At 40.7% G+C, this 25756-nt stretch overlaps 2 protein-coding genes across 9 annotated transcripts in view; one reads left to right on the plus strand and one right to left on the minus strand.

Moving 5' to 3' along the window:
- Nucleotides 1–2717: 2717 nt before the first annotated feature.
- Nucleotides 2718–12359, plus strand: MYOC (myocilin). The gene is made up of 4 exons (XM_032226809.1): nt 2718–3279; nt 8341–8469; nt 10274–10279; nt 11575–12359. Exons 1-4 carry the CDS (start codon nt 2718–2720, stop codon nt 12357–12359), a joined length of 1482 nt encoding a protein of 493 aa, XP_032082700.1.
- Nucleotides 12360–24944: 12585 nt separating this feature from the next.
- PRRC2C (proline rich coiled-coil 2C) overlaps nt 24945–25756 on the minus strand; it is a 78441-nt gene continuing 77629 nt past the window's right edge. For all 8 annotated transcript variants that reach the window (XM_032226289.1, XM_032226288.1, XM_032226287.1 and 5 more), the window contains one exon: nt 24945–25295. In XM_032226289.1, coding sequence (XP_032082180.1) covers nt 25041–25295 — 255 coding nt within the window. In that variant the 3' untranslated portion in view covers nt 24945–25040. The remainder of the gene's footprint in view (nt 25296–25756) is intronic.

Below are 25756 nucleotides of genomic sequence, written 5' to 3' on the forward strand. Positions count from 1 at the left end.
AAAGAAGTAGAGAAGGAAGGGAGGGAGAAAAGAAAGAGAAAATAAGGTGGTGTCATAGCAGGTGCGAAGGATGGTAAATAATACATTCCAAATTATATCTTATACCCTTTTAAATGGAATAATAATAATAATATAAGAATGGCAAAGAAAAAGAATAACTATGTGAATGTATACCTATAACTGCATGTAAGAGGATAGATGACAGTAAAAACATAAAGCACAATATAAATAAAGAAATGTACATAAAAATGGATAATGAGTCACGAGATTACAAACGCAAGATAGAAATGTATAGAAATGAAAACACTAACTGCAAAGAAACCGATTCGGAACTGCTGTATGATATATGATGGAACTTATTGTTCCTATGTTGTTTTTAAGTGATGTGGTTATTTTTGTTAATGTGTTTATGTGTTCTGTTGATGTGCTTATGTGTATAAAATAAAAAAAGGGGGAAAGAAAGAAAGAAAATATCCTAGAACTGTGATGGCAAACCAGAGATGGCGTGCACAGCTGTTCTTCCGGTTACCATCGCGCACATGCACAATGGCCAGCTGGTCTGGCCAGCTGGTCTGCATGTGCACCGGCGAGCTGCTCTCTTCCAGGTTCCGTTGGGTGCACACACGACGGCCAACTGGTCTTCATGCAAAAAACAGCTGGCCATCGCGCATGCACGCAACAGAACCCAGAAGAGCAGCTTGCCACCATACACATGTGCACCGGCCAGCTGCTTTCTTCTGGGTTCTGGTGCTCAAGTGTGCGCACACTCCAGTTTCGACACTCAGTGCCGAAAAGATTAATCATCACTGTCCTAGAATAATAAGAGAAAAATATCAAAACACTACTGTATTAGTCTTCTCAGAATAATCTAGGAAACACTTGGATATTATAGATTTGGCCATCAAACCCTAAATTGTTTTATTCAGTTAATCTCATTTTCTAGATTGACAAAATGGACTCGCAAACAAACTGCAGAGACTGAGTTCACATACCAGGCTAAGCTAAAATGAGGTTGAGTACTGGCAAGAGCCAAGGTGGCGCAGTGGTTAAATGCAGCACTGCAGGCTACTTCAGCTGACTGCAGTTCTGCAGTTCGGCTGTTCAAATCTCACCGGCTCAAGGTTGACTCAGCCTTCCATCCTTCCGAGGTGGGTAAAATGAGGACCCGGATTGTTGGGGGCAATATGCTGGCTCTGTAAACCGTTTAGAGAGGGCTGAAAGCCCTATGAAGCGGTATATAAGTCTAACTGCTATTGCTATGATGCCATTTGTTGTGTGACCTCACCAGCGGTGAGATTCAAATAATTTAACAATCGGTTCTCTGCCCTAATGACCATCTGGGTAGGTGGGGCTCGGTGGTCATGTGACTGGGTGAGCATGGTCAACTCAACATCACTCACGTTGATGGGCGCTTCACCTTAGCTGTGACAATGTCATAAGGGTTAACCAGAGAGGCAATTTCTGTAAGCAGGGCAATAAAGATTAGGCTAGAAACAACACCAGAATGTTTCCTTCCTGCCTTCCTTACAGGATTAGCCTTGTAAAGTGGGAAAAAAGCAAAAGGAGATTTCTTCCAACAACCGGTTCTCCGAATTGCTTAGAAAGTTACCAACCGGTTCTCCCGAATAGGTGCGAACTGGCTGAATCCCACCACTGGACCTCACCCTAAATAAAGTGATGAGAGAATTCAGAGAGGCCACTCTGAATATGCTAGAATCCTGTTGGAAAAAGCTGGTAGAGAAGTCCGATGAATCTTGCTAAAGCAGATCTTCCTAATTAAAGTTTTGGAAGCACAGAAGAAAAAGAATGAATCCTAGCATCATCATTTTTCTAGTCATAGAAAATAATAGAATCCCATGTATTTTGATGCATGCATCTATTTTCATAATAAAATATATTTATAAACTACCCAAAATGTAGGTTTGTGTGATGTTACATCTTAGAAAATGGAGTTTTTTTTAAATGGCTGTTAAATACTGTGGAGTAACTGTGCAGAATTTCAAAGAAGAGTTCTCAGCCATTTCTTTTCTCATGTATGCATCCACAAGCATGTAAGCTGTTGACTTTCTAGATGTATAAAGATCTGCCTCCACGGACCAAAAATTGGCAGTTTGTTTTGTAATATTTTCTAAGAAAAAATTGTCAGCCTCTGCTTTGCTGTTGCTTCGGCTGCCATGAAACGGGGAGGGTGGGCCTGTCGGACTACGCATGCGTGGGAGATTCCTGCCAGGACTAACGGCACCAACATTCCATCTTCGTGATGCCTTTTGAAGTTATCTCACACCTGACACTTGAGAGAATTATGATTGGACTGTAACTGTGATGCCAAGGGGTGGGGAATGGGCTATTCTATATATCCATCGCTTTCGCACCTAAATAATCAGACTTCGCTACGCTATGCCTTTAATCATTTATAATTAGTAAAAGTACACTTGATTTCTACACATGGAGTCTCGTGGTTTTCTTTCCTAATTATCTAATGGAGAGGTTCTGACAAAAATGCTGTTCCATTAAGAGATTTTTAAAATTTGTAAAAGGTTCTGTAAGTGCTTCTGCTTCTGTTGGTGCTGCTGCTTCTAGCCAAACTCTATTGCCCCTCCCTTAACTCCCAACACTGCAAAACTGTGGTCTGCAAGCATTGAATTAATTTATGCATGTTCTGTTTCTCAAAGAACTTGCTTCACTTTAAAAGAGGCCGGTGTGAAATCACAGGGATGATGGCGGTGACGTGGTTGATTTCAGTCTGGATGGCCTGGGGAACGTTGGGGAGTAATGTCCATTTGTACAAAAACAATAACCAGGATGGGAGATGCATTTATTCCTTCACGGTACCCAGTAAAAATGAAGAGAGCTGTGCTGGCTTAAGTGAAGTGTTAATCACCATTCAAGATCTCCAACGGGAGAGCAAAGCTCAGCATCTGGAACTTGTGTCAACCAGAACGCGGCTTGGCCTTCTGGAGAACCAGGTGAATCAGCTACATGGAAGTCAAATGAGGAGGACTTCTTTATCTACAGTTGGCCTGCTTCAAAGGGAGGTGGAGAGTCTGAAGAGGGAACAAGCCCAGAGGGACATCCACATCAGCAGCCTGGAATCTACCATAAACGATCTCCTTCAAGACAAGTCTGCTTTGGAAGAAGGGAAGAAACAGCTGGAAGAGGAGAAGAATGAGCTGGAGAGAAGGTTAGAGAAAAGCATCGAGGAGGTGGCTCAGCTGAGACAAAGCGATTGTTCTCAAACCAGAGAAGCCACCAGTGATCTCCATCAAGGCTCTCAGGAAGGTAAATCTGGAGGCTCTCCAGCTAGGAAATGTGCTTTTAAAAATCTATAATGTACAATTATAAATTATTTATTTTTAATTAATCATTTTTAAAGAAAGAAAGCAAACAAGTGAAGCAAATGTTATGAAAATAAGTTAGGGAAACGTCTGAAAATTTAGTCATGGAAACAAAATACATTATTTTTAACCAATAAAGAAGAGGATTTTTGAGTCTCTTGAGTGCCAGGGTCTGCACCAGGGGTGGATTTCTCGCCCCGTTCCAACCGGTTCGGTTGGAACGGGGCCGGCGGCATCCTTGTGCACGGGCGCAGTGCACGCATGCGTACTAGCGCCTGTGCAATGCTCCAGCTGCTCCTGGAGGATCGCGCAGGCACTGTATGCATTCTGCGCATGCGTGGAAGCACAGAACTCGTCAAAACGGGTAAGAAACGCAGGTGGGCGGGTGGATCCTTCGGCATTCCCGGAAGTTACTTACTTCCGGGTTCGCCGACCAACCGGTTCGCGGGGACCGCCGCGAACCGCCTGAAACCCACCCTTGGTCTGCACCATTTAGTTATTTAAAGATAGATTTATTTTTTTTTACAAAGAGCAAAGGGGAAGAGAAAAAAAAACTCTTTAAAAACATAAGTAAATATTGGATCTCTCATTTCTCTTCTGTTGCATTCTGACTGATATACAATAAGGTAATAAGTTTTAGGAATGTGTTGATTGGTTTCTTAATCTACATGCCCAGTCAAAGGATCTGGCTTTGATCTACCTGCATTTATGGAAAAAGCTCAGAGTGAGAGTAACAGCAAATCAGAATGTGGTAAACTCAGGCAAGTATATAATTAGCTGGAGAAGCATTGTGAAAATCTCTGATTCAAGAACAAGTGAGAAAAGGGAAAAAAAATACATGCATTGCTACTTCTACAGCTGTAAAGGTTGCCTTGAAACAGTAAAAAAAAAGATTGTCGCATTGTTTAATGATGCTAACAAGAGCCTGCGAAGATCTTTATGGCAAGCCATTTTCTTTGGCATTTCTGTGATCTCTGGCTGAATTTATGAAGCAATCTGAAAAAGGCTAAAGATTTCCAGCTTCCCCTTTGGGGGATTTGCCTAGTCCTGACCCACTGGATTTTAAAAAGCCAGATGTTGGAAGAAAGAGTGATTAAATACTGGAACTGGGATCTGGTGTCTATTAGTGAAAAATTTGCAGTAAAAAGCCTTATCTGATGCTTTTTCTTTTCTTTTGGATACCTCAGCCTATTTAACAGTTTTAGGTGTAGGCAAATATTAAAAGGCATTTTAACTGAGTAGCCTGAATTAATTTTTTTCAGTAGTGATTAATTAGAAAGCTTGCAATCAGGGTGTTAGTGGAAAAGCTCCCATTCTATCATTTGCTTCCAGATGATGGTCAGAAGTCATCTTACCCACTTTTAAAACCACTGCATGGCTGCCAGTGGTGCTTCGTACAAACAACACTTTTGATTTGGCAGCTATTCTACCTTTCTCTCCTGTAGGAAGTTATCGCCCCAGCCCTCTCCCAGAAAAAAATGAAATATCCTAGGAAATATTGAAAAGGCAGAATATTTTTCTGGATGCGAAAAGAAAGAAACATGTTTTAAAAGGCAGAATAGCTGCCTGTAGCTTCCTGCCCATCCCCACTTTGTCAATGGACTATTAAGAAGGCTGAGCTAGTCCCTTTACATAATAAAGACTTCTCCACTTCAGCTCCAGGGGAATGGGATTAAAGCATGATAATATTTACCCAACTCACCACATGGCATCTGAGAACTCAACCAAACCCGGATTCAAAATGCAGCTACAGAGTTGCCCCTGCATGGGCCCATGGGAGTCTGACAACCAATCAGAATACAAGCTCAAGATGAAATGCCAGAGAGGGCATAAAACCAGGGACTCAGCATCTCAGCCTTCCTTCTCTTTTTCTCCACCAACATTGGAGCATGTGATCACCTTTTCTGTTCAGGGCTCAAGCCATGTGGTCCTGTCCACCAATAAACCATCTTTCCAAGCAGCCTCCATGTCTCCAGTGTCTTTTTCTCCACTTGGAGCCGAACCCAGAAAGACATTTCTTTCATCACTCTCTAATAGAATTGCCCTGCTGGAAAAATCAGAGGAAGACAGAGGGAACCATAGCTTGGATCCTGTAAAATTTCATAAATTCAGAGTATGACAAATATTTCTCAAAAAGATAACTTCCCTCTAAAAAGTTAACAACACTACAAAGACAGAAAAGGTTCATACATCTTAAAGATGTCACGTTTCATAAACTTATTTTTACGTTTGGCTGTACACTTTAGTATTATATTTTGTTTTTGCAAGTACACTGAGTGCTTCTGTACTGGAGGCAAATTCCTTGTGTGTCTAGGCACACTTGGCCAAATAAATAAAATATAAGTACAATACACACCTTCTGATTACTTTAGGTGTGGTGGAATCTGGTTTATTGTCTTTTGAGCAGAGAACAGGAGATAAGAATATTAAAACAATTGTCCATAGATTTTGGGAAATGATTTTGTCAGAAGAAAAGAAGAAATGTGGGAATTCCTCGACAGATGGGTACTGTTTTTTCTTAGCCTCTGTCCCGCATGGTTGTGAGGTATACTTGCTCAGTTCTTATAGGAAAGTCTGCCAATCAGTGGTATGTGGTGAGTTGGGTAAAGGGCCAATATTATCATGCTTTAATCCCATTCCCTCTGGAGCTGAAGTGGAGAAGTCTTTATTATGTAAAGGGACTAGCTTTAAAAATCCCAGGGGGAATTTTTTAGCTAGCTTGTCACAGAGCCTGATGCTGATTTGGGTTAATTTGGACTTAATTGGGAAAAATATCCAGGTCCAGTTCCAAGTGGGGAGAAAGGCATTAGAGACAAAATGGGGGCTGCTGTTTGATTGTGATGAAAGAAATGTCCTTCTGGGTTCGGCTCCAAGTGGGGAAAAAGACACTGGAGACATGGAGGCTGCTTGGAAAGATGGTTTAATGGTGGACGGGACCACATGCTTCAATGTTGGTGGAGAAGAAGAGAAGGGCTGAGGGAGGGGCTTGCTAGGTTTTTTATAACCTGTTCAGTCCCACCTCTCTGTTTCCTGTTCCTGTGTAAGAAATGTATTCTGATTGGTTGTCAGACTCCCATGGGGCCATGCAGGGGCTACTCTCTAAGCTGTGTTTTGAATCCAGGTATGAATGAGTTCTCAGATGCCATGTGGTCAGTTGAGTAAAGGGCTAAGATTATCATGCTTTCCTGTAGCTGGAAAGCTGCTGGTGAAGTCTCTATTATGTAAAGTGGACTACCTTGGCTTCTTAATGGCCCATTAACAGTGAGGATGGGCAGGAAGCTACAGGCAACTATTCTGTCTTTTAAAGCATGTTTCTTTCTTTTCACATCCAGAGAAATATTCTGCCTTTTCAATATTTCCTAGGATATTTCATTTTTCTGGGAGAGGGCTGGATGATAACTTCCCACAGCATGTTTCTCAATTTCTCATCCAGGGCAATATAATATTCTGCCTTTTTAAATATTTCTCAAAATATTTCATTCTCCTAGGAGAGGAGTAGGTACTAACTTTCTACAGGTGACCCTGGCCAAAGGGTCACATGCAGTCACCTTCTGCGACTACATGAAAACAAGAATCTGTCTTTCTGGTACTACTGCAAAACCTCAAGAACTATACCTTATGGGGTCTCCTTTAACTGACCTATGTGTTACTGTTTAGTTGTTTACTACTGGTATCAGAGAGAGACAAGATGTCTCCACGATTACCCTAAACAAGCAAAATTATTGAGCATCTCAGACATGGGAACATCAGCAATACATGATGAGTTTTAATTTTGGAATGGTAGGTGATTCCCATGTTTCTTCTTGAAAAAGGTTTTTATTTTCCATTTTTTCATTTTCATACACTCACATATATACTGTGCATAGCCGGAGCCATACAACATTAAACAATAATTGCAGCAATTCCTCTTGTCAACAATACCCCCAAAAATAGAAACCCAATATACCTCTTTCACTCTCCGTACACCTCTTTCTTCCACCCCCCTCCAACTTTCTATCTTCCCTCCATCATCCCCCTCTACCCTACTTCCCCTCCCCCTCTACCACTCCTCTCTCCCGATCCACTCCCTCCCTTCCTTCTCACCCTCCCTCCCATCCTCTCTCCCGCTCCCTCTACCCATCTTTCTTCTATCCCACTCCTCCTCCCCTTGGTGTATTTCCATTATATGTCAACGTACTTAACTTATCCTATTTTTACAGAGAAATTAAAGAAAAACAGTATACATGTGAAGTCGCATTACATTGAAAGGTGATTCCCATGTTTCAAGGTTGTATTTTTCATTGCAGTGGAAATCCATCAATGTCCATGTGCATACATATATACAGAAAAATAATGAAAAGTCACTTTTCCTTTAGGTTAAAAGGAAAGTTAAAATCAGCATAAGCTATACCAAGCAACTACTTCTGTAGTTTTTGCAATTGCAATGTTTGTTGTGTAAGCCTGCTTGTCTATTGCAGGGAGTTTCTTCCAACTATGGAAGAAGTCCATATGAGCATGGATATTTCTTCCTGTGATCCTCAATCATACGCAGAGCCTTCCTCGATGGACCAGAAGCAATGAAAAGCCTTAAAGAAGAGCAAATTTGTTACTTTTGGATTGCAATTCACAAACTCTATTTACCATAGAGAAGTATTTTTGCCACCAATACGATCTATCTGTGGAAGGGCAAAACTAAGATTTGTGTCTCATTTCTCCTGAATATGAGAAGTCACACCAGATTCTTAGCTCTTGATGAGGCAATTCTATGCATACTATACCTAATTTATAAAGTTCCAGGTTCAGATCTTAATAGTATTAATTGAAGGCTTTTGGTTAAACTATCTTCTTAGTATGAGATCCTCCTCCGCTTGCAATTTACCTGCTTTACAAAAGAATTCAATGAATAATATGTCTGAAATGCTTTCTGACACTAAAGGGTTTTTTAGACAAAGTCACAAACTGCTCTTTCGTGTGTATAAATTGTCAACACTGTAACATTATCGTCTTCCTTCCATTTTCTCTGGAGTATCTAAGTGGAATACTGAAAATTTCGGCTTTCAGGAGCTCAAATCAGAGTTTGCTGAGGTTTATTCATCTCATCCCATTGAGGAAGGCATTTCACCCACACCTCCTAGCATAGAAGCTGAAGAACCAGGTATTAAATTTTTGTGTGTTTCTGATTTTTTCCAGCTCTATTTAGCCCCTAATCTGCTATTGTCTTCCTCCAAGGTCACTAACTATTTTTTGACTATTTGGAATTTATTTTGCCCAGGTTCTAGCTGAGCGTTTGGAAACACCTTCATTTTAGTCTAAAGACAGAAAGGGAAATGTTTTATTTTTATGCCTGCCAATTTATTTATTTTTCAGAATTTCCATCTAGTAATAAAAGATATTAAAATAGGTTTGGAGTATTTTGCATGAGAGTCAATCTCATAGCATCCTGACCAATTCTGGAGGGGGAAAAAACCTTTCAAATAATTGTGACACGGAGTGTGGCTCAGAAACTCAATGAAGGGAAGAATGAAGTCCATTTCAGCCATTCGCTTGAACCCATGAGGTTGGGGGCCACAAATTGGTTTCAAACTCCATATGTTCACCCAAATAGCCTGCAGGAAGGCTAAATTCATGGTTAGATAAATGGGAACGCAGCTCTGGTATTGATGGTACCGTGTTTCCCTGAAAATAAGATAGGGTCTTATTTTCTTTTGACCCCTGAAATAAGCACTTGGCTTTATTTTCGGGGAGGTCTTATTATTTTTGAGGAGCAGGAGGCAGTGAGCATGGTCACCTCATGGCAGCTGCTGTGTTGCAATATTTTCAGGGAGGGCTTATTTTTTTGTGGGGGGGGGTTATTTTAGCATCTGTACTCAAAAGCCCGATTGGGCTTATTATCCGGAGAGGTCTTATTTTTGGAAAAACAGGATATTATTTTGGGAACATTGTCTTGGTTTATGTGAAATAGCGTTTGATAAAATTTGCTGCATAAAATACAAGAATTTTGCAAAGAGGACAGTAAATGCATACACTATCCAATGCTTTTTAACAATGTGATCCTATATCTTTGAACTAGAAAATAAGGCCAGTTGAAGTCTGAAGTGCTTATTTTGAGAAAATGCATTCTTGGCTAACTACCAGGCACTCCTCCCCCCATATGTTTTTGGTTCTCTTTTATAACAACAGACTATTTTTGGTTCAGTTGCTCCATGGCTCTCAAGGAAACTCTTTCTTTCCTCTTTCATTCCCTTTCCTTCCCGTGGAACCAAACCTACATTTCACATGTTCCAGATCTGAAGTCCTTCACAAAAGTTCCATAATTAAATGAACATTTCTCCTGAATTTCATTTCTTCTCCATTTATTTCGAATGTTGGAGAAATGTGGAAAACATTAACCCTACATCCATTTCTCATTGTTCTTTTTAGAAAAAAAATTCAAAAGGGTTCTATTAACTCTGCTTTTGTCTAAGGATAGCTAACCTTTTTTTAATACAGGTGAAACTCGAAAAATTAGAATATCGTGCAAAAGTTCATTTATTTCAGTAATGCAACTTAAAAGGTGAAACTAATATATGAGATAAGACTCATTACATGCAAAGCAAGATAGTTCAAGCCATGATTTGTCATAATTGTGATGATTATGGCGTACAGCTCATGAAAACCCCAAATCCACCAGCTCAGAAAATTAGAATATTACATGCAAGCAATAAAACAAGGATTGTACATAGAACAATATCGGACCTCTGAAAAGTATAAGCATGCAAATGTACTCAGTACTTGGTTTGGGCCCCCTTGGCAGCAATTACTGCCTCAATGCGGCGTGGCATGGAAGCTATCAGCCTGTGGCACTGCTGAGGTGTTATGGAAGACCATGATGCTTCAATAGCGGCCTTCAGCCCTTCTGCATTGTTTGGTCTCATGTCTCTCATCTTTCTCTTGGCAGTGCCCCATTGATTCTCTATGAGGTTCAGGTCAGGCGTGTTTGCTGGCCAATCAAGCACAGTAATCCCACGGTCATTGAACCAGGTTTTGGTGCTTTTTGGCAAAATCCTTGTTTTATTGTTTGCATGTAATATTCTAATAAATGAACTTTTGCACGATATTCTAATTTTTTGAGTTTTACCTGTATAAGTGAAATCATTTGGGCTAAAGTAGGAAGTACATTCTGAATTTAGGAATAGGCAAATACTATTACATATCCCAAAACTGCCAATGTTGCAAATGGTGTTCAGAATTTTAAAAAGTAAAGGCCTTATTTGATAGAGAACTTTAAAAAAAAAACACTCCAAAATAACTTAAGGAACTTCAAAAACAAACAATACTATTAGCTGCCTTGATTACCAAGAGGTAGAATATAAATTAAAAGCATTAATTAATAAAATGGAAGAAGCCTCTTCTCCATTCCTTACATTTTCTTGAATAGCAGAGACAGAAAAAAAATAGCTTCAGAAAACTGGTACTAATTGGAATTAAACACTGTTAACCTAGACCAGGGCTGTCAAACCCTGGACCAGATGTATCACGTGCTGGCCACGCCCATGTCCAGTTTAGCGAAGGGGGGGGGAGTCCCGCTACATCACGTGATGCTGCTGTGATGATGTGAGTTTGACACCCCTGGCCTAGACAGACCAGGAGTCTGATTAACCCAACTACACATGTTCATATAGGTTGCTCTGCCAAATTAGATTCTTTCTAAAGTAATAGTTTATAGCTACATTTTCCTTAGTTTAGGTTTAGGTTTATTAGATTTATATGCCGCCCTTCTCCCAAGGACTCAGGGCGGCGTACAACATTAAAAGAAACACATAATACAAAAGTTTTTAAAAAAATTAAATAGAATATCCCAAACCCAATTAAAATTGACAATGACATTTTTTTAAAAAAAGAATTAAAATTAAAATTAACAGTGATCAATAATTTGTTTTGTTTTGTTCAGGCCAGGCTGGCTTGCTGGAAAAGCCAACTTTTTAGGGCGCGTCGGAAGTACCGGAGGTCGGGGATTATACAAAGCTCCGGGGGGAGCTCATTCCAGAGGGAAGGCGCTCCCACAGAGAAGGATCTCCCCCTGGGGGTCGCTAGCCGACACTGTCTGGCCGACGGCACCCTGAGGAGGCCAGCTCTCTGGGATTGCACTGGAGGGTGGGAGGCTACTGGTGACAGTAGGTGGTCTCGCAGGTACCCTGGGCCTAAGCCATGGAGCGCTTTAAAGGTCATAATTAGTACCTTGAATCGAGAGATTAACTTCCTTGCTTATTTCCTGAATTAGGTTGTGGAACTCTAGTTTGGGTTGATGCACCGGTGACCTTTCACAAGGCTGACACCATCACAGGAAAATATGGCGTATGGATGAAAGACCCCCAACCTGTGTCTCCATTTACCAATGAGACAATTTGGAGAGTTGACACGGTCAGTGCGGATGTCCGTCATGTCTTTGAATATGATGATCTGGATGAGTTTGTGAAAGGCCATCCTTCCAAAGTCCATGTGTTGCCCAGATCCATGGAGAGCACTGGGGCCGTTGTTTATCAAGGTTCCCTCTATTTCCAGAGGCACAAGTCCAGAATACTGGTGAAATATGACCTGAAGAGTGAAGTCATTGCAGTTCAGAAGGAGTTGCCCGATGCTGGCTACCATGGACAATTTCCTTACTCCTGGGGTGGATATACAGATATTGATCTAGCAGTTGATGAGATTGGATTGTGGGTGATTTACAGCACTGAAAATGCCAAGGGTGCTATTGTGCTTTCTAAACTGGACCCAGAAACTTTGGAGATTTCACAGACATGGAAGACCGATATTCACAAGGAGTCTGTGGCTAACTCCTTCATGATCTGTGGCTCCTTGTATACCATTAGTAGCTACTCATCCCCCGAGGCCACCGTGAATTTCATCTACCGCACAAGTACAGGAAGTAGTGCGCCGCTGAAGATCCGCTTTGAGAACCGTTACAGATACAACAGCATGGTAGACTACAACCCGACAGAGAAGAAAATAATGGCTTGGGATAATTTCAACATGGTGGCTTATAACATCAGACTTTCCAAGATATGATTACTTTGGAGAGATTTATAATGGGAAAATAGATAATGGAAATAGAGGTAGAAATTGAAGTTTGCTATCAAACTTTCCTCCCACTTCATTATCATGAATGACCCAGAATTTCTCCCGAGCTACCCCAGTAGAAAGAAATAGCTATGCAATGTGGTATCGGCTCTTAATCCTTTTAATGAGTGTATACAATAAAATAGTCTGTGATTTATACTTCATTCATACTTAATCTCCAACTCTGTTGTTTTTAATGCAGTACTGTGTATCTTCTTTACAACATTAGCCTAAGCATACTGCAGCCAACTATAACACAAAGTCATATACCTCTCAAAAATGATATAGCCTCTTCTTTTTTTTTTTACAATTTCTTTTTCGTTTCAACTCAATACGTGGAAGATTTTGGTTGCTCGGCAGGACTGAATCAATTTTGTTACATTTCATTGCATTTACAGTATATGCAGTGACTCAAATTACAGAGGAGCATAGAAACAGAGAATCATAGGGCTGGAAGGGTTCTTGGAGATTTTCTGTTTCAACTCTCTACTCAAGGTAGGAGTCCTTATACCAATTAATGCCCAATCTTTACATGAAAACTTCCAGCGATGGAGCATTGATAACTCTGCAGAGATGGGTTCCTACTACTTTGCACCTATTCGGTAGAAGCGGTTCGTCAAATCTACCGAACCGGTTAGAAGAGGTTCCACCAGTGGACCCAGAAAGCAGGCCACACCTACAGAAGAGGTTCCAAAATGTTTTGAAACCCACCACTGGTCCTTGGATATGATTATTCTACACTATCATGCTCATATTTATAAAACTCAGGGCCTCTGTGAAAGGTAAGGATGACTACTGCGTTTGTGGTGCAATCAGAACATTGCGTGTGTTGAAGTTGTTTTAACGCAAACCAAAGATGCCTTTTAAAAAACAAGTTTACATCATATTCTTATGCATGCCAGTGCTGTGTGTGAGGTAATTTAAGGTGGTTCTGACAAGTGTCGTCGGCATCTTCATATCTGGTCTCATGGGCGGCAAGCCACTCCCACAAAGGAGGCCACACCCACAGAGTAGGTTCGAACAATTTTTGAAACCCACCACTGCAACTCTGGGAGACAAATTGTTCCTCTGATTAATTGTTCTCACTGTCAGGAAATTTCTCCTTAATTCTAGGTTGCTTCTCTCCTTGATTAGTTTCCATCCTTTGCTTCTTGTCCTGCCTTCAGGTGCTTTGGAGAATAGGTTGACCTCTCTTCTTTGTGGCAACCCCTCAAATAATGGAACACTACTTTTATGCTTCCTCTAGTCCTTCTTTTCATTAGACTCAACATACCCAATTCTTGCAACCGTTCTTTATATATTTTTGCCTCCAACCCACTAACCATCTTTGCTGATCTTCTCTGCACTATTTTCAGAGGCTCAACATCTTTTTTATATCGTAGTCGCCAAAACTGGATGCAATGTTCCAAGTTTGGTCTTACTAAGCCATTATAAAATGGTACTAACTCTTCATGTGATTTTGATTCTATCTCTCTGTTAATGCAGCCTTAGATTGCATTAGCTTTTGGGGCAGCTGTAACAGACTATAACAGATATAACACACTGTGAAAATCCATAATTGTATGACTTGGGACTGATGAAAGAAATGTCCTTCTGGGTTCAGCTCCAAGTGGGGAAAAAGACACCGGAGACATGGAGGCTGCTTGGAACTCTTCCGGCCTTCCATAACGCCATCAAGACCTGGCTGTTCTGGCAGGCCTGGGGCTGTTGACTGATATCCAGCCCCGCTTAGATGGAATGGATGATGTGGAATTTTAACATTGTATTTTTTATTTTTAAATTTTAAATGTTTTTGTCTTGTTGTGACCCGCGCAGAGTCCCAATGGGAGTGGGCGGCATACAAATTTTATTAAACTTGGAAACATGGAAACTTGGAAAGATGGTTTATTGGTGGACGGGACCACATGGCTTGAGCCTGAACAGAAAAGGTGATCACATGCTTCAATGTTGGTGGAGAAGAAGAGAAGGGCTGAGGGAGGGGCTTGCTAGGCTTTTTATAATCTGTTCAGTCCCACCTCTCTGTTTCCTGTTCCTGTGTAAGAAATGTATTCTGATTGGTTGTCAGACTCCCATGGGGCCATGCAGGGCCTACTCTCTAGGCTGTGTTTTGAATCCAGGTTTGTTTGAGTTCTCAGATGCCATGTGGTCAGTTGAGTAAAGGGCCAATATTATCATGCTTTCCTATAGCTGGTGGAGAAGTCTTTATTATGTAGAGTGGACTAGCTTGGCCTTCTTAATGGCCCATTAACAGTGGGGATGGGCAGGAAGCTACAGGCAACTATTCTGTCTTTTAAAACATGTTTCTTTCTTTTCATATCCAGAGAAATATTCTGCTTTTTCAATATTTCCTAGGATATTTCATTTTTCTGGGAGAGGGCTGGATGATAACTTCCCACAGGACAAAATTAAATATAGATGAAATCAAGTTTAATTTTTATTCTAAGGGGTTCACTGTTTTTTTGGGTTTTTTTTGGCCTGTTGCCTGAGTCCAAAACTAATTGTATTTTATACTTAAATATTAATATTCTTCCATCTTCTTTCATTGGTGAACTTTCCAGCAAAACTGGTTTGGCTTGAGAAGAGCCAACTGCTTTATAAAAATTGTGGGGATTTGTACATGAGTGTGACATCATCAAAGGCTGCTCACAAGCCAATCAGAATAAACCCCTGATGACCAATTCACACAAATTTCATTAACATGGCAGCAGGCTAGATGCTGCTTCTCTGCAGCATGAGTGAAGTTTTAACAACTAGCCTATGGCACAACAGAGATCAGGAATCTCCCATTCTTGCCTGTATCGGAAAAAGCTTCTCTGATATACATAAGAATAAAGCCACTCAGAAGAGTAATCCGAGCAACAATCTGGAATGCAAATAAGTAATCAGAAAAGTCATCCACCTTAGCTGGAGGTTTGATACTATGCAGTGAATTTCTTTTAATATGCTCCTTCATTATCCCTGCAGACAATTTAAACCATAGTAAGAATTTGACTGAGAACTATGTTCAAATTAATATTAGTTTTTAAATAATTTGCTTAAAGTGTAACTCAGATTTTTCTAAATGCTACCTTAGTTTGTCTCATTTGTGTTCCACGTGTGCTTTTTGATCTACATTTTCAGGTTCCGCGTGTATATATTTTCCCCTTTCATATGTATATAAGCTGCACCCTATGAATCTGACAGCACTAGAAATGTGGTCCAATATCTTGTTTCCTATAATCAAAGATTTGGGAAACAGGGCACACAATTATGGAATTGCCAAAATATACCTCTAGATGAAAATGTGTAAATAAGTCTAACAACTTCATGCAGTTGCAACTGATCTCCCAACTAAGGAAGGGCAGTACCTTAATGATCCTGTCAAGTACCAAGTATTTTAGTGAAAATCTACATTTCCTATCTGTTGTGGCCAAGTAGGAACCGTTGGAGCTGCCACCAGACTCCGACAGCGAGGGGTCCTATGAGTTGTCTCTGGAGGATGTGGAGGATCCTGGACAGGGTTCCGACTCCGAGCAGGGTGCAGAGAGGCTGGTTGGCCACCGGGAGGCACCTGAGCCTTGGACCAGTGGGGAGGAGACAAGGGAGAGTGAGCCGGAAGCCAGTAGTGAGTTGTTCCTGGATGCACGCCATCGAAGAGCTAGTAGGCGTCAGGAACAGTTGCGCAGTTACATGAGGTAATTGTACTCAACTGGTGGTCATTAGGCTCCTCTCCAGACTATAAAAAGACTCCTTGTGCACATGCCCCTCTTTGCAGAAGTCAACACAGGATTGAATGTCGGAGGACATTACTGTGAGCTTGGCAGGCTGGATTGCTGCCAAGCCTTATCTGTGTTTATTGCTGCCCAAGCTTGTCTGTGCCGGTTTGCTGCCAAGGACCTGTCTGTCTGTTAATTAAATGCCGTAACTTATCTCTGGCTCCGAGTGTGTGTTGGTGTGGAACGAGGGGGGTCAGAATACCTATCTATTGTCCTTCAACCTGTTTAATTTTCAACAGGGTGGGGAAGCAGAATGGTTAAAAATGACATTGAGGCAGTCTAGAGTCCGAGATGCCCCAGGTGGGAAAGGTCTAAGAGAGAGAAAGCTGGGCTCCAGAGGCATATCAGGTTCAGAGATAGAAGCATAACTGGAGTGGTCCAGATCTTGTCAGGACCTTTTAACAATCTAGAATGGATCATCCAGGTATCCTCACCCACCCATCAAAAATACAGCAACACTAGGTATAATAATAATAATAAATCCCCATTTAGTTTCCTTAACTTGCAATCTTTTCTGGAAAAAAATGGGATGGTGCACTCTGTTTCCAGCCCTCCCTCAAGTGGTTGACACCATTCCTTCAGATACTGCTGTGCTGTTCCTACTTTTTCACCTGATTCAGAGTTTTTATCTTTTTTCATCCATAAACTCCATCATATTTCTTATCTTTGTTTGCTAATATTACCCACAATATCAAAATTCTAAACAGATTAAGAGACATAGAATCGGAATGATGTAAGCTTTCCAAATACCATGTGAAATTAAATCAGAGTTGAAGCCGAAACTATGCTTAAAGTTCCAATTTAATAAAGCAGGCATGTTGGCATAGAGCTATGCGATTCCGACTCTGGAAGTTACATCAGAATCCCACCCAGTTAAAAGTTCATGATCTTGCCCCCACACCCACAGTCCATCACATGGTCCAATCTTCTTCTTCCACGCTGACCAGAACTTAGCGGTGAACTGAACTCCGCGATCTGAAATGACCCTTTTTGGCACCCCATGTAGGCGATAAATGTGTTTCACAACCACATTTACACAATTAAATTAATTATTATTGGTTAATGAGAATTCTGTTTTTTTGTCTCCTTGCAGATCAAAATGTAATAGGTTTATGACAGTCAGAAAAATATCTACTGGATAACTCAGAATAATAAGTTATTTGTTGCCAAGCCTTCAAATATGCTTGTATCCAGTTGGTCTTTCTCCAAGCTTTCTGCCATCCTTAATCTAACCATCAACATCATATTCTCATCACTACCATTATCAAAATCAACAGATTCTTAGGGTTTTAATCAAAAGGTAAGAGGGCTCTAATGTTGTTTTAACCACTGGTGGCATTTTTCCATTCCAAAGGTCAGTCTGGGCTTTGACAAAATTATCTCCAGGGTGACATAAATCCCCCAAGAATCAGCAGGATAATTATTTTATTCAGTCCTTAATCCTCACAGAGCTCTGATTTTCCATAAAACTATATTTCACCTGATACTGGTATGACCCTGATCACAGAAATAGAGAAAAGGCCTCCAAAGTCTAGTTTATTTAATGCCACTCAGTTGTATGGTCTGCTAGAATGAGTAGAGTCAAATATCAATTGGAACAGATTTCTCTGTGTTGGGGAACAATGAAATGCTAAGTAACTCCAGACAAGGTGTAACCACCCATCTTCCAAAAGAGGAAATCAGGAGAATTTCCCTGCAATATCCCAGCATTTCCATATTTCTTCTCTGTTGCCAACACTCATTTTCATAAGCAAACATTTCAAATTAGAAATCTGTGAAATAGAACCCCTAGTTGGAGTTCTTGAAGGTTCCACCACAAAACCGCGGTAGACTAAAGCGCGCTCGACGAAAGCGCGTACGTGATGTCATCACAGCGTGACAAAAACAGCACGCTGTGAGCGGTAAACTTAAAAATAACGCGTAAATCTAAACCTAACCCCCCAAAACCTAACCCTAAACCTAACCCTTAACCTAACGCTAAACCTAACCCTAACGCTTAACGTAACCCTAACCCTAACCCTAACCCTAACCCTAACCCTTAACCTAACCCTAACCCTAACCCTAACCCTAACCCTAACCCTAACCCTAACCCTAACCCTAACCCTAACCCTTACCTTTATGTGAATCGGCTTGCTTTAAAAGCGCTTTTTAAAGCGCCCTTTTTTCTCCGCGGTCGTATTTGTCGCGCTGCTGATGACGTCAGGTACGCGCTTTAGTCGGGCGCGCTTTAGTGGACCGCGGTTTTGACGGGTCACGGTTCTTGAATCATATTGGACCCCACCCCACTGCTGCACAAAGAACATGGGTTGGTAAAGATAGAAGATAGATATTTTTCTCATCTTCTCTAATAAACTGCGTAACATCAGAGCAGATTTACATGTTTATCCAAGATCAGGTTTTGAATGATTGCTCTTTGCTCTTTAATCAATGTGGACTATCATTTAGGCAACTCAAACTTTCTCTGATTGTTCTCCTGCCTGTTATAATAAGCTGTTGCCCTGACAATAGCTGCTTTTTGCTCTCTATTATTCTAATTGTTATATTCTGTTTCTATTTCTCTGTTTCTTTTTCAAATATATATATATTTCAAGACACTAAGCAGTAATTTTCTAAATGGTACAGGTGGCACACATCCACAGTACAAATAAAATATACCTCTGCTATCTATCTGGAGGGCAAATCCAGGTAGTTTTATATTTAATGTAGTTTGATGCATCGACGTATTTACAAGAAGCAGTGTGCTATAGTAGCAGATGGGATCTTCCACTAGACATCATTGGTTCAAAAGTGCAGTTAGCTTGACCAAATCTTTCTATCTGCAAAATTGAAAATGAATGTGTAGAATGTATGGAATGCAGAACATGTTACTAATAAACGTGACCCGTCAAAACCGCGGAGGACAAAATCGCGCTTGACGAAAGCGCGCATGTGACGTCATCACAGCGCGACGAAAAAAATTAAAAATTGAAATAAAATTAAAATTAAAGCAAGCCGATTCACATAAAGGTAAGGGTTAGGTTAAGGGTTAGGGTTAGGTTTAGAGCGTTAGGGTTACGTTTAGCGTTAGGTTAAGCGTTAGCATTAGGTTTAGCGTTACGTTAACGGTTAGGTTTAGGGTTAGATTTAGGCTTAGGTTAAGGGTTAGGTTTAGGGTTAGGTTTAGGGTTAGGTTTTGGGGGGGGTTAGGGTAAGGTTTTCGCTTTATTTTTACATTTTTCGATCACAGCACAATGTTTTCGTCGCGCTGTGATGACGTCAAATGCGCGCTTTTGTCGAGCGCGATTTTGTCCTCCGCGATTTTGTGGTGGAACCACTAATAAACACTAATAAATTTGGGTATGCCAACCTGGATAGAATTTCATAGCCCTGGACAAACACTCTTTTCTTTAGTAAAGTAGCTAAACCCAAAGTCCTTCTGAATGACTCCCATTTTCTCCCCGTCCCACACAGGTCAAGCATCAATGCCAGATGATTTACTACTCAGAAGCCCCAAAGAATGGACTTGAGCTGTCACTGCACGCCACCTTTAACACCACCCTTTTCAGATACCTCTTCCCATTTGTCCCACAATTTATCTCCTCGTGGCCTTAGTAGAGGATTGCCCTGCAAGAACATGGTCCACTCTGTAAGATCTCATCAAAGGTTGCCTTGTCCTTGCAATCAGAGATGCAGACGATGTTGCCTAGAGAACCAGACCTTTTCCACCAATGAGGAGAACTTACACCCACATCACATTAACAAAAGCTCTCCAGTCTGCTGCCAAGAAAACCAAAACACTGTCAGTCTTGAACCATGTGTCCATTCTCGCCCTTTGTGGTGCTCAGCTCAAATAGAAGCAAGTAGGATACAGCCTTTGCTAGGTAGCTGGGCTGTGCTTTCCAAAGCTCCTGGGCGAGAGGCAATTGACTTCTCTGAGCACCAACCGATGCCTGAGAGCTGCACGGTTTACTCCCTCAATGCAAAGGATTTAGACTTTGCAGGGCAATGTAGACATTGGGTTCCTTCTGTACCAAAACATTATGCCGTCTATTCATCACCCATTTGCTCCAGTTACCACTTGCAAAATGAAAGTGGTCACCGATTCTCCAACAACATACCACCCGTGCTTGTTGCCCTGTATCCCAGGGAACGGGGTTTGCCGCCTTACGTAGAACAACTCGCCCAAATTGATCGAACACCCACACCTTCTCTGGCCGAGAGTTATCTGGCCTTCTCTGGCTAATAGACAATATGCCAAGAACACTGAAATGGTTGCTTGAGCTAAAAAGCCTGCAAATTCATCCAATTACTTGCTTAAGTTTCATTTCACGCCTTCACCCCTCGCTATGTAAACTTGGCCTTGTTCTTCCTGCTGCTTTGGACTGGCTGATCTGAGTGCTTAAGCATCATGGCGGAGATGGATTTGAGCAAGAGAAGTACCATGGCATACAATGCTGCTTCTTGAATTAAGGTTGGTGTGCAGGGTGGGTGCAAATGATTGTCCCTTATGGTATTTATCAGCTTTATTCCTGGATCCTGTAATTCTATAGTCCAGGTAACAGTAGCACCTAGACTTATATACAGTTTCACAGCCCTCTCTAAGCGGTTTACAGAGTCATCTTATTGCCCCTAATAATCTGGGTCCTCATTTTACCCACCTTGGAAGGATGGGTCAATCTTGAGCCTGGTGAGATTCGAACTGCCAAACTGCTAGCGGCTGGCAGGCAGCAGAAGTAGCCTGCAGTACTGCATTCTACCCACTGCACCACCACAGTTCTTGGGTAGGTAGTCCTAATTTGGCAATTACAACTGCAACCCATAACTTGGTCATTAAATGAATGATTTAATGTGTCAGTAAGTGTAGACAGGTCTGTGCTTATGATCTGTTTTGCTTTGCAGACTTCTGAAGGTTGTGAATACAAGGACTGGTCCACACAGTTACTTTTTCATCTTTAAAAAATTGCATTGTAACTTTGGTCACTAAAGGGGGCAGTTGCTAAATAAGGACTATCTGTATTCTTGAATAATTGCAAATAAATTTGTCCAGGTCTTTACAACTAATTCACCTTTAACTTTCAGCAAACCGAGTTGCAGTATTCTGCTTTGTTCTTTTTAGGCATTATACATGAATACTTTGAAAGGCTTTCTGATTTCAAATTTGCCTTTTGACTAAAAGAATGTTAATGTTCAGGAGGGCCTTAATGTTTCTTCCATTTGTCATTCTATGCAATTTAATAGCATTCCCTGCTTGATAAATGAAATTCAAACAGCTCTCAGGACATATCTATATGCTCCTCACAATTCCACAGCTGAAAACAAGAAACAGCAATGACTGCCTCTCTGGCAGGCTCATCTACAAGTTCTTGGTTCTCACATGTAAATTACCTATGGGCCTTCAAGACAGCTTCTTTCTTTTGCAATGATTTTCTAAAACTGTAGCTGTTATTTGCTAGGAATTTTTATGTTGCAATGAATTGTGTGTATTTGAGATAGGTCAAGTTGCCCATTCATTATTTTGCTTACACAGTGAAGCTAGATGCAGTATTTTAGGAGTACTCTCACACCTAAATTTCAGACTTAGTTACACCATTGTATGTAGTGTATTGTGTTCTTAAGCGGTCTTTGTGCCTAGGCAAATACTTATTCTGCTATTATCAGAGAGACTGGAGTGACAGTTGGTTCTCAGGACTATAGAAGGGAATATTTGATAGTGGCCAAAGATCAATTAAGCCAATCTGATGTAGTGGATATGGCATCAATCTAGAAACCGGGTGTGTGAATTCTAGTCCTGCCTTAGGCACAATGCCAACTGGATGATCTTGGACCAGTCACTTTCTCTCAGTTCTAGGAAGCAAGCAAACCACTTTTAAAAAACCTTGCGAAGAAAACTGCAGGGACTTGTCCAGGCAGACTCTGAAAATCAGACACGATAGAATGGAAGAGACCAATTAAGCCTGTTAGTGCCAGGAAATTTCAATACATGCTTAAAGGTGCGATCTTCTCCTAAGGGCATCAAAGTCAACCTCCAACTGTGAAATCATGTGTTGGCTCTGGATGCAATTTTTTACTTTTTTTCCATGCATTAGTAGAAGCTTGGTCATGAGTTCCAAAGTAGCACTTCATATGCCCTAAGGCAGTGTTTCTCAACCTTGGCGACTTTAAGTCCTGTGGACTTCAACTCCCAGAATTCCCCAGCCAGCTCTCGCTGGCTGGGGGATTCTGGGAGTTGAAGTCCACAGGACTTAAAGCCGCCAAGGTTGAGAAACACTGCCCCAAGGACTGGAATACTTTAAAAAAATGTATGTATGCCTCCAGTGAACTTAAAAGTATTCAATAAGTGCCTTTACAAATACAGCAATTATGAGGAAGGCCTTGGTGGTGGTACTGACTGGAATCCTGTTTGTGCAACTGCTGCTTAAGTGGGTTAGATTTTACCACTAAATAAAACACTTTTTGGCCTGTATTGTCTCACTAAGTCAGGGGTGTCAAACTCACGTCGTCACGTGACGTATTGGGACTTTTTTCCCTTTTCTAAATCAGACGTGGGTGTGGCCAGCACATTACGCATTCAGGCACGTGACCCGTCAAAACCGCGGTCCACAAAAGCACGATCGACGAAAGTGCGCATTTGATGTCATCACAGCGCGACGAAAAAAATTAAAAATTGAAATAAAAATAAAATTAAAGCAAGCCGATTCACATAAAGGTAAGGGTTAGGTTTAGGGTTAGGTTTAGAGCGTTAGGGTTATGTTTAGCGTTACGTTAAAGGTTAGCGTTAGGTTTAGCGTTAAGGGTTAGGTTTAGGCTTAGGTTAAGGGTTAGGTTTAGGGGGGTTAGGGTAAGGTTTTCGCTTTATTTTTACATTTTTCGATCACAGCGCGATGTTTTCGTCGCACTGTGATGACGTCAAATGCGCGCTTTCGTCGACCGCGATTTTGTGGTGGAACCTTCAGGCAGTGAGTTTGATAGCCTTGCACTAAGTGCTTTGATTTTTTAAAAAAACTACTACTATGCTGGTCTATCGTATTTTACTTTTTCCCCAATTCTATTTTTTATTACTGGGACTTAATCCTGGGAATTGGTTGAATGTTAGATTTTTAAAATAAGTAATTGCATAATTCAATTTAGCTATGTCAAATGAAATAAAAAAAGATTGCATCCTTATGAAAGTATCTTACACAAAATTGTTTATGGTGCATGCAATTGGAGAAATTCTTCTATGCAAGGATAAGGATTAAGTGGGATGTTTTCAGTACAAAAGTGCTCTCACAGTATGATCATACGCCCACTTTTAAGATCCCTCGATAATTCTGTATAATTTTCTGATTTATCACGAAGTAGTTTTCTGAGTTTCTCCTCTTTGGAATTAGGCTTGTAAGAACAGAATTGATAAGAGATGTTTTCCCAAAACAAGGATTTTAAGTCCATGACTTCTTGGGACAAAATTTAAGTTCAAAGCATGACCCAATATTTTATGTAGAGAATATTTTATTAGTTTCTGTAATCAAACCCATGTAAATAAGACCTTACATATTTAATACAGTGCGTTACCCCTGTACAAATGAAAAAAAAAGTTTAAACTTTTCTAGACCAATATGGCTGTTAATTTCTGTACAATGCCAACTCACAGAACAAGTGGATCTCTTTCTCCAAAGCTGACATCACAGCTAAATTAAAAAAAAAATGCAAATTATAATATTTATATAAAAAAGATAACCAACAGCATTTCACTAGGCATCAATAGCAGCAACAGACTTTTCCAGATTTTGCCATCATCTGAACAAAATTATACACATTACACCGTTTTTGATTCATTCTTTGTTCCAGAAAGGGGTCGGGAAAATTGTCAGAGAAAATAGTTCGGTATGATGTGCCATGTGGTGCCCTCCAATTGACTTGAAAAGTCTGAATAACTTCATTATACAGCTCTGCTATAGCACAGTCACAACTACATATTGTAAGCAGGAATGAGATATTTTACATTCACAGAAGTTATCATACAGTACTTTTCCTACAGCTATACTACTAAGAGATACAATTTAAGAAGGCATTATTTTGACTTGATTCTATTTTCCAGCACAATGAGCAGAGAGAGTGATGCAGCTCTGATATAAATATCTGGTTTTTTATGGCCCAAAATGAAATGCTTGCTGCTTTATGCTCACAAATTAAGAAGCATTTCAAGGCCAAAGGCTTTCTTCTCAAGCTCTGTCTAGTTTGAGCTCAACGCAACTGGCAATGTAAAAGGGAGCCTCCCAAAACTGCCCTCCTGATATTATATTAACACGGAGAAGCAATTAATATCTTTTTTTTTTCAGTTAAAATTCAGCACCATAATCAAATTGTAGTAGCAGACCACCTCCTGCCTTTCCTGGAAATCTGACGTCAAACATTTACAAAATGAAATGGTGTGTAATGGGAGTAGGGGTTGATTAAGCTGCTCTTTTTATGACTTTATTCATGGTCAATAAATTCTCCTGCTCCGTTTTGAAAGAACATCTGATTTGGGCACGAGTAGCCCAAACTCCAACCCCGTGTTTTTATCCCAGCATGGTCTTCTCCGATCTGCCCTTCTTTCTCTAAATAAATCAGCAGCAAAAAGGAGAATGTTTACCTTTGGCTAATAAAATGCCTCAGGAGCATTATTTAGTTTTGCACCATTGAAAAAGCAGAGAGGTGCCTCAATTCTGATTGATCACATTCATTCATGCAACGGCATACAAAATGTCCCATAGAAAAGTCCCCACGATTCCAGATCTTTAGCACTCATAGCTGATCACAGCTGTCTCTGTTTTTGCTACTCATAGCTTTGAACAGGTATGCCTCGCCCTCTCTGGGCTCAAGGTTGATTCAGCTGACATTTCACTCTTCATATTGGTTTGCAAAAAGCATCATTTTATGATTTCGTTTCTTCTGTCTTGATGGCTTGAGGTTTGATTGGACCAGTTCTAATAGGCTTGGGTGCTGCCGTAGCATTCTGTTTCTCTTCCACTTTGTCTTGGCAGATTCCAGAGGTGGAGTCTGTCACTGCCTCTGGAGCTTTGCTCCCATTGTCACCCACTTTCTGTATTTTGCCTCCAGGTGGCTTGGTCTGCTGCTGTTCAGAGAAAAATCTCTGCGTTGACTGAATGACTTCTGCCCTCTGCTTTGCCTTAATAAAAAAGGATTGTGACATTAAACAAAGCAGTCCAAAACAATCATAGCTACTTCTTCTGTTCATTAAGATTGTGGTTTTTTTAAAAATCCCAGTAATACTTTTCAAAAATGGAATCTAGTACCATCTCTTGGGAATTTCCTTTATATGCTTATGATAGTTGCTTTTCATTCTATGGCAGTGTTTCTCAACCTTGGCAACTTGAAGATGTCTGGACTTCAGCTCCCAGAATTCCCCAGCCAGCATTCGCTGGCTGGGGAATTCTGGGAGTTGAAATCCGGACATCTTCAAGTTGCCAAGGTTGAGAAACGCTGTTCTATGGGCTTCAAATCCTATTGATATTTCCTACAAGCACTGTTTTTACATTCCCTTATATCTAAATTCTACTAGTAGTAATACAAGAATTAGGAGGTTCAGTGAGGATTTTGAGTACTGTTATCACAAATAGTAATTTAAAT

Source organism: Thamnophis elegans, chromosome 11 (assembly GCF_009769535.1).
Source record: "Thamnophis elegans isolate rThaEle1 chromosome 11, rThaEle1.pri, whole genome shotgun sequence".
Classification (NCBI taxonomy): Eukaryota; Metazoa; Chordata; class Lepidosauria; order Squamata; family Colubridae; genus Thamnophis; species Thamnophis elegans.

Excerpts from the sequence above, each read along its gene's own strand:
- MYOC (XM_032226809.1), top strand. The coding sequence starts at position 2,718 with ATGGCGGTGACGTGGTTGATTTCAGTCTGGATGGCCTGGGGAACGTTG. Across the intron at positions 3,280-8,340 it reads CCATCAAGGCTCTCAGGAAG|TATCTAAGTGGAATACTGAA; the intron begins GTAAATCTGGAG and ends TTTTCTCTGGAG.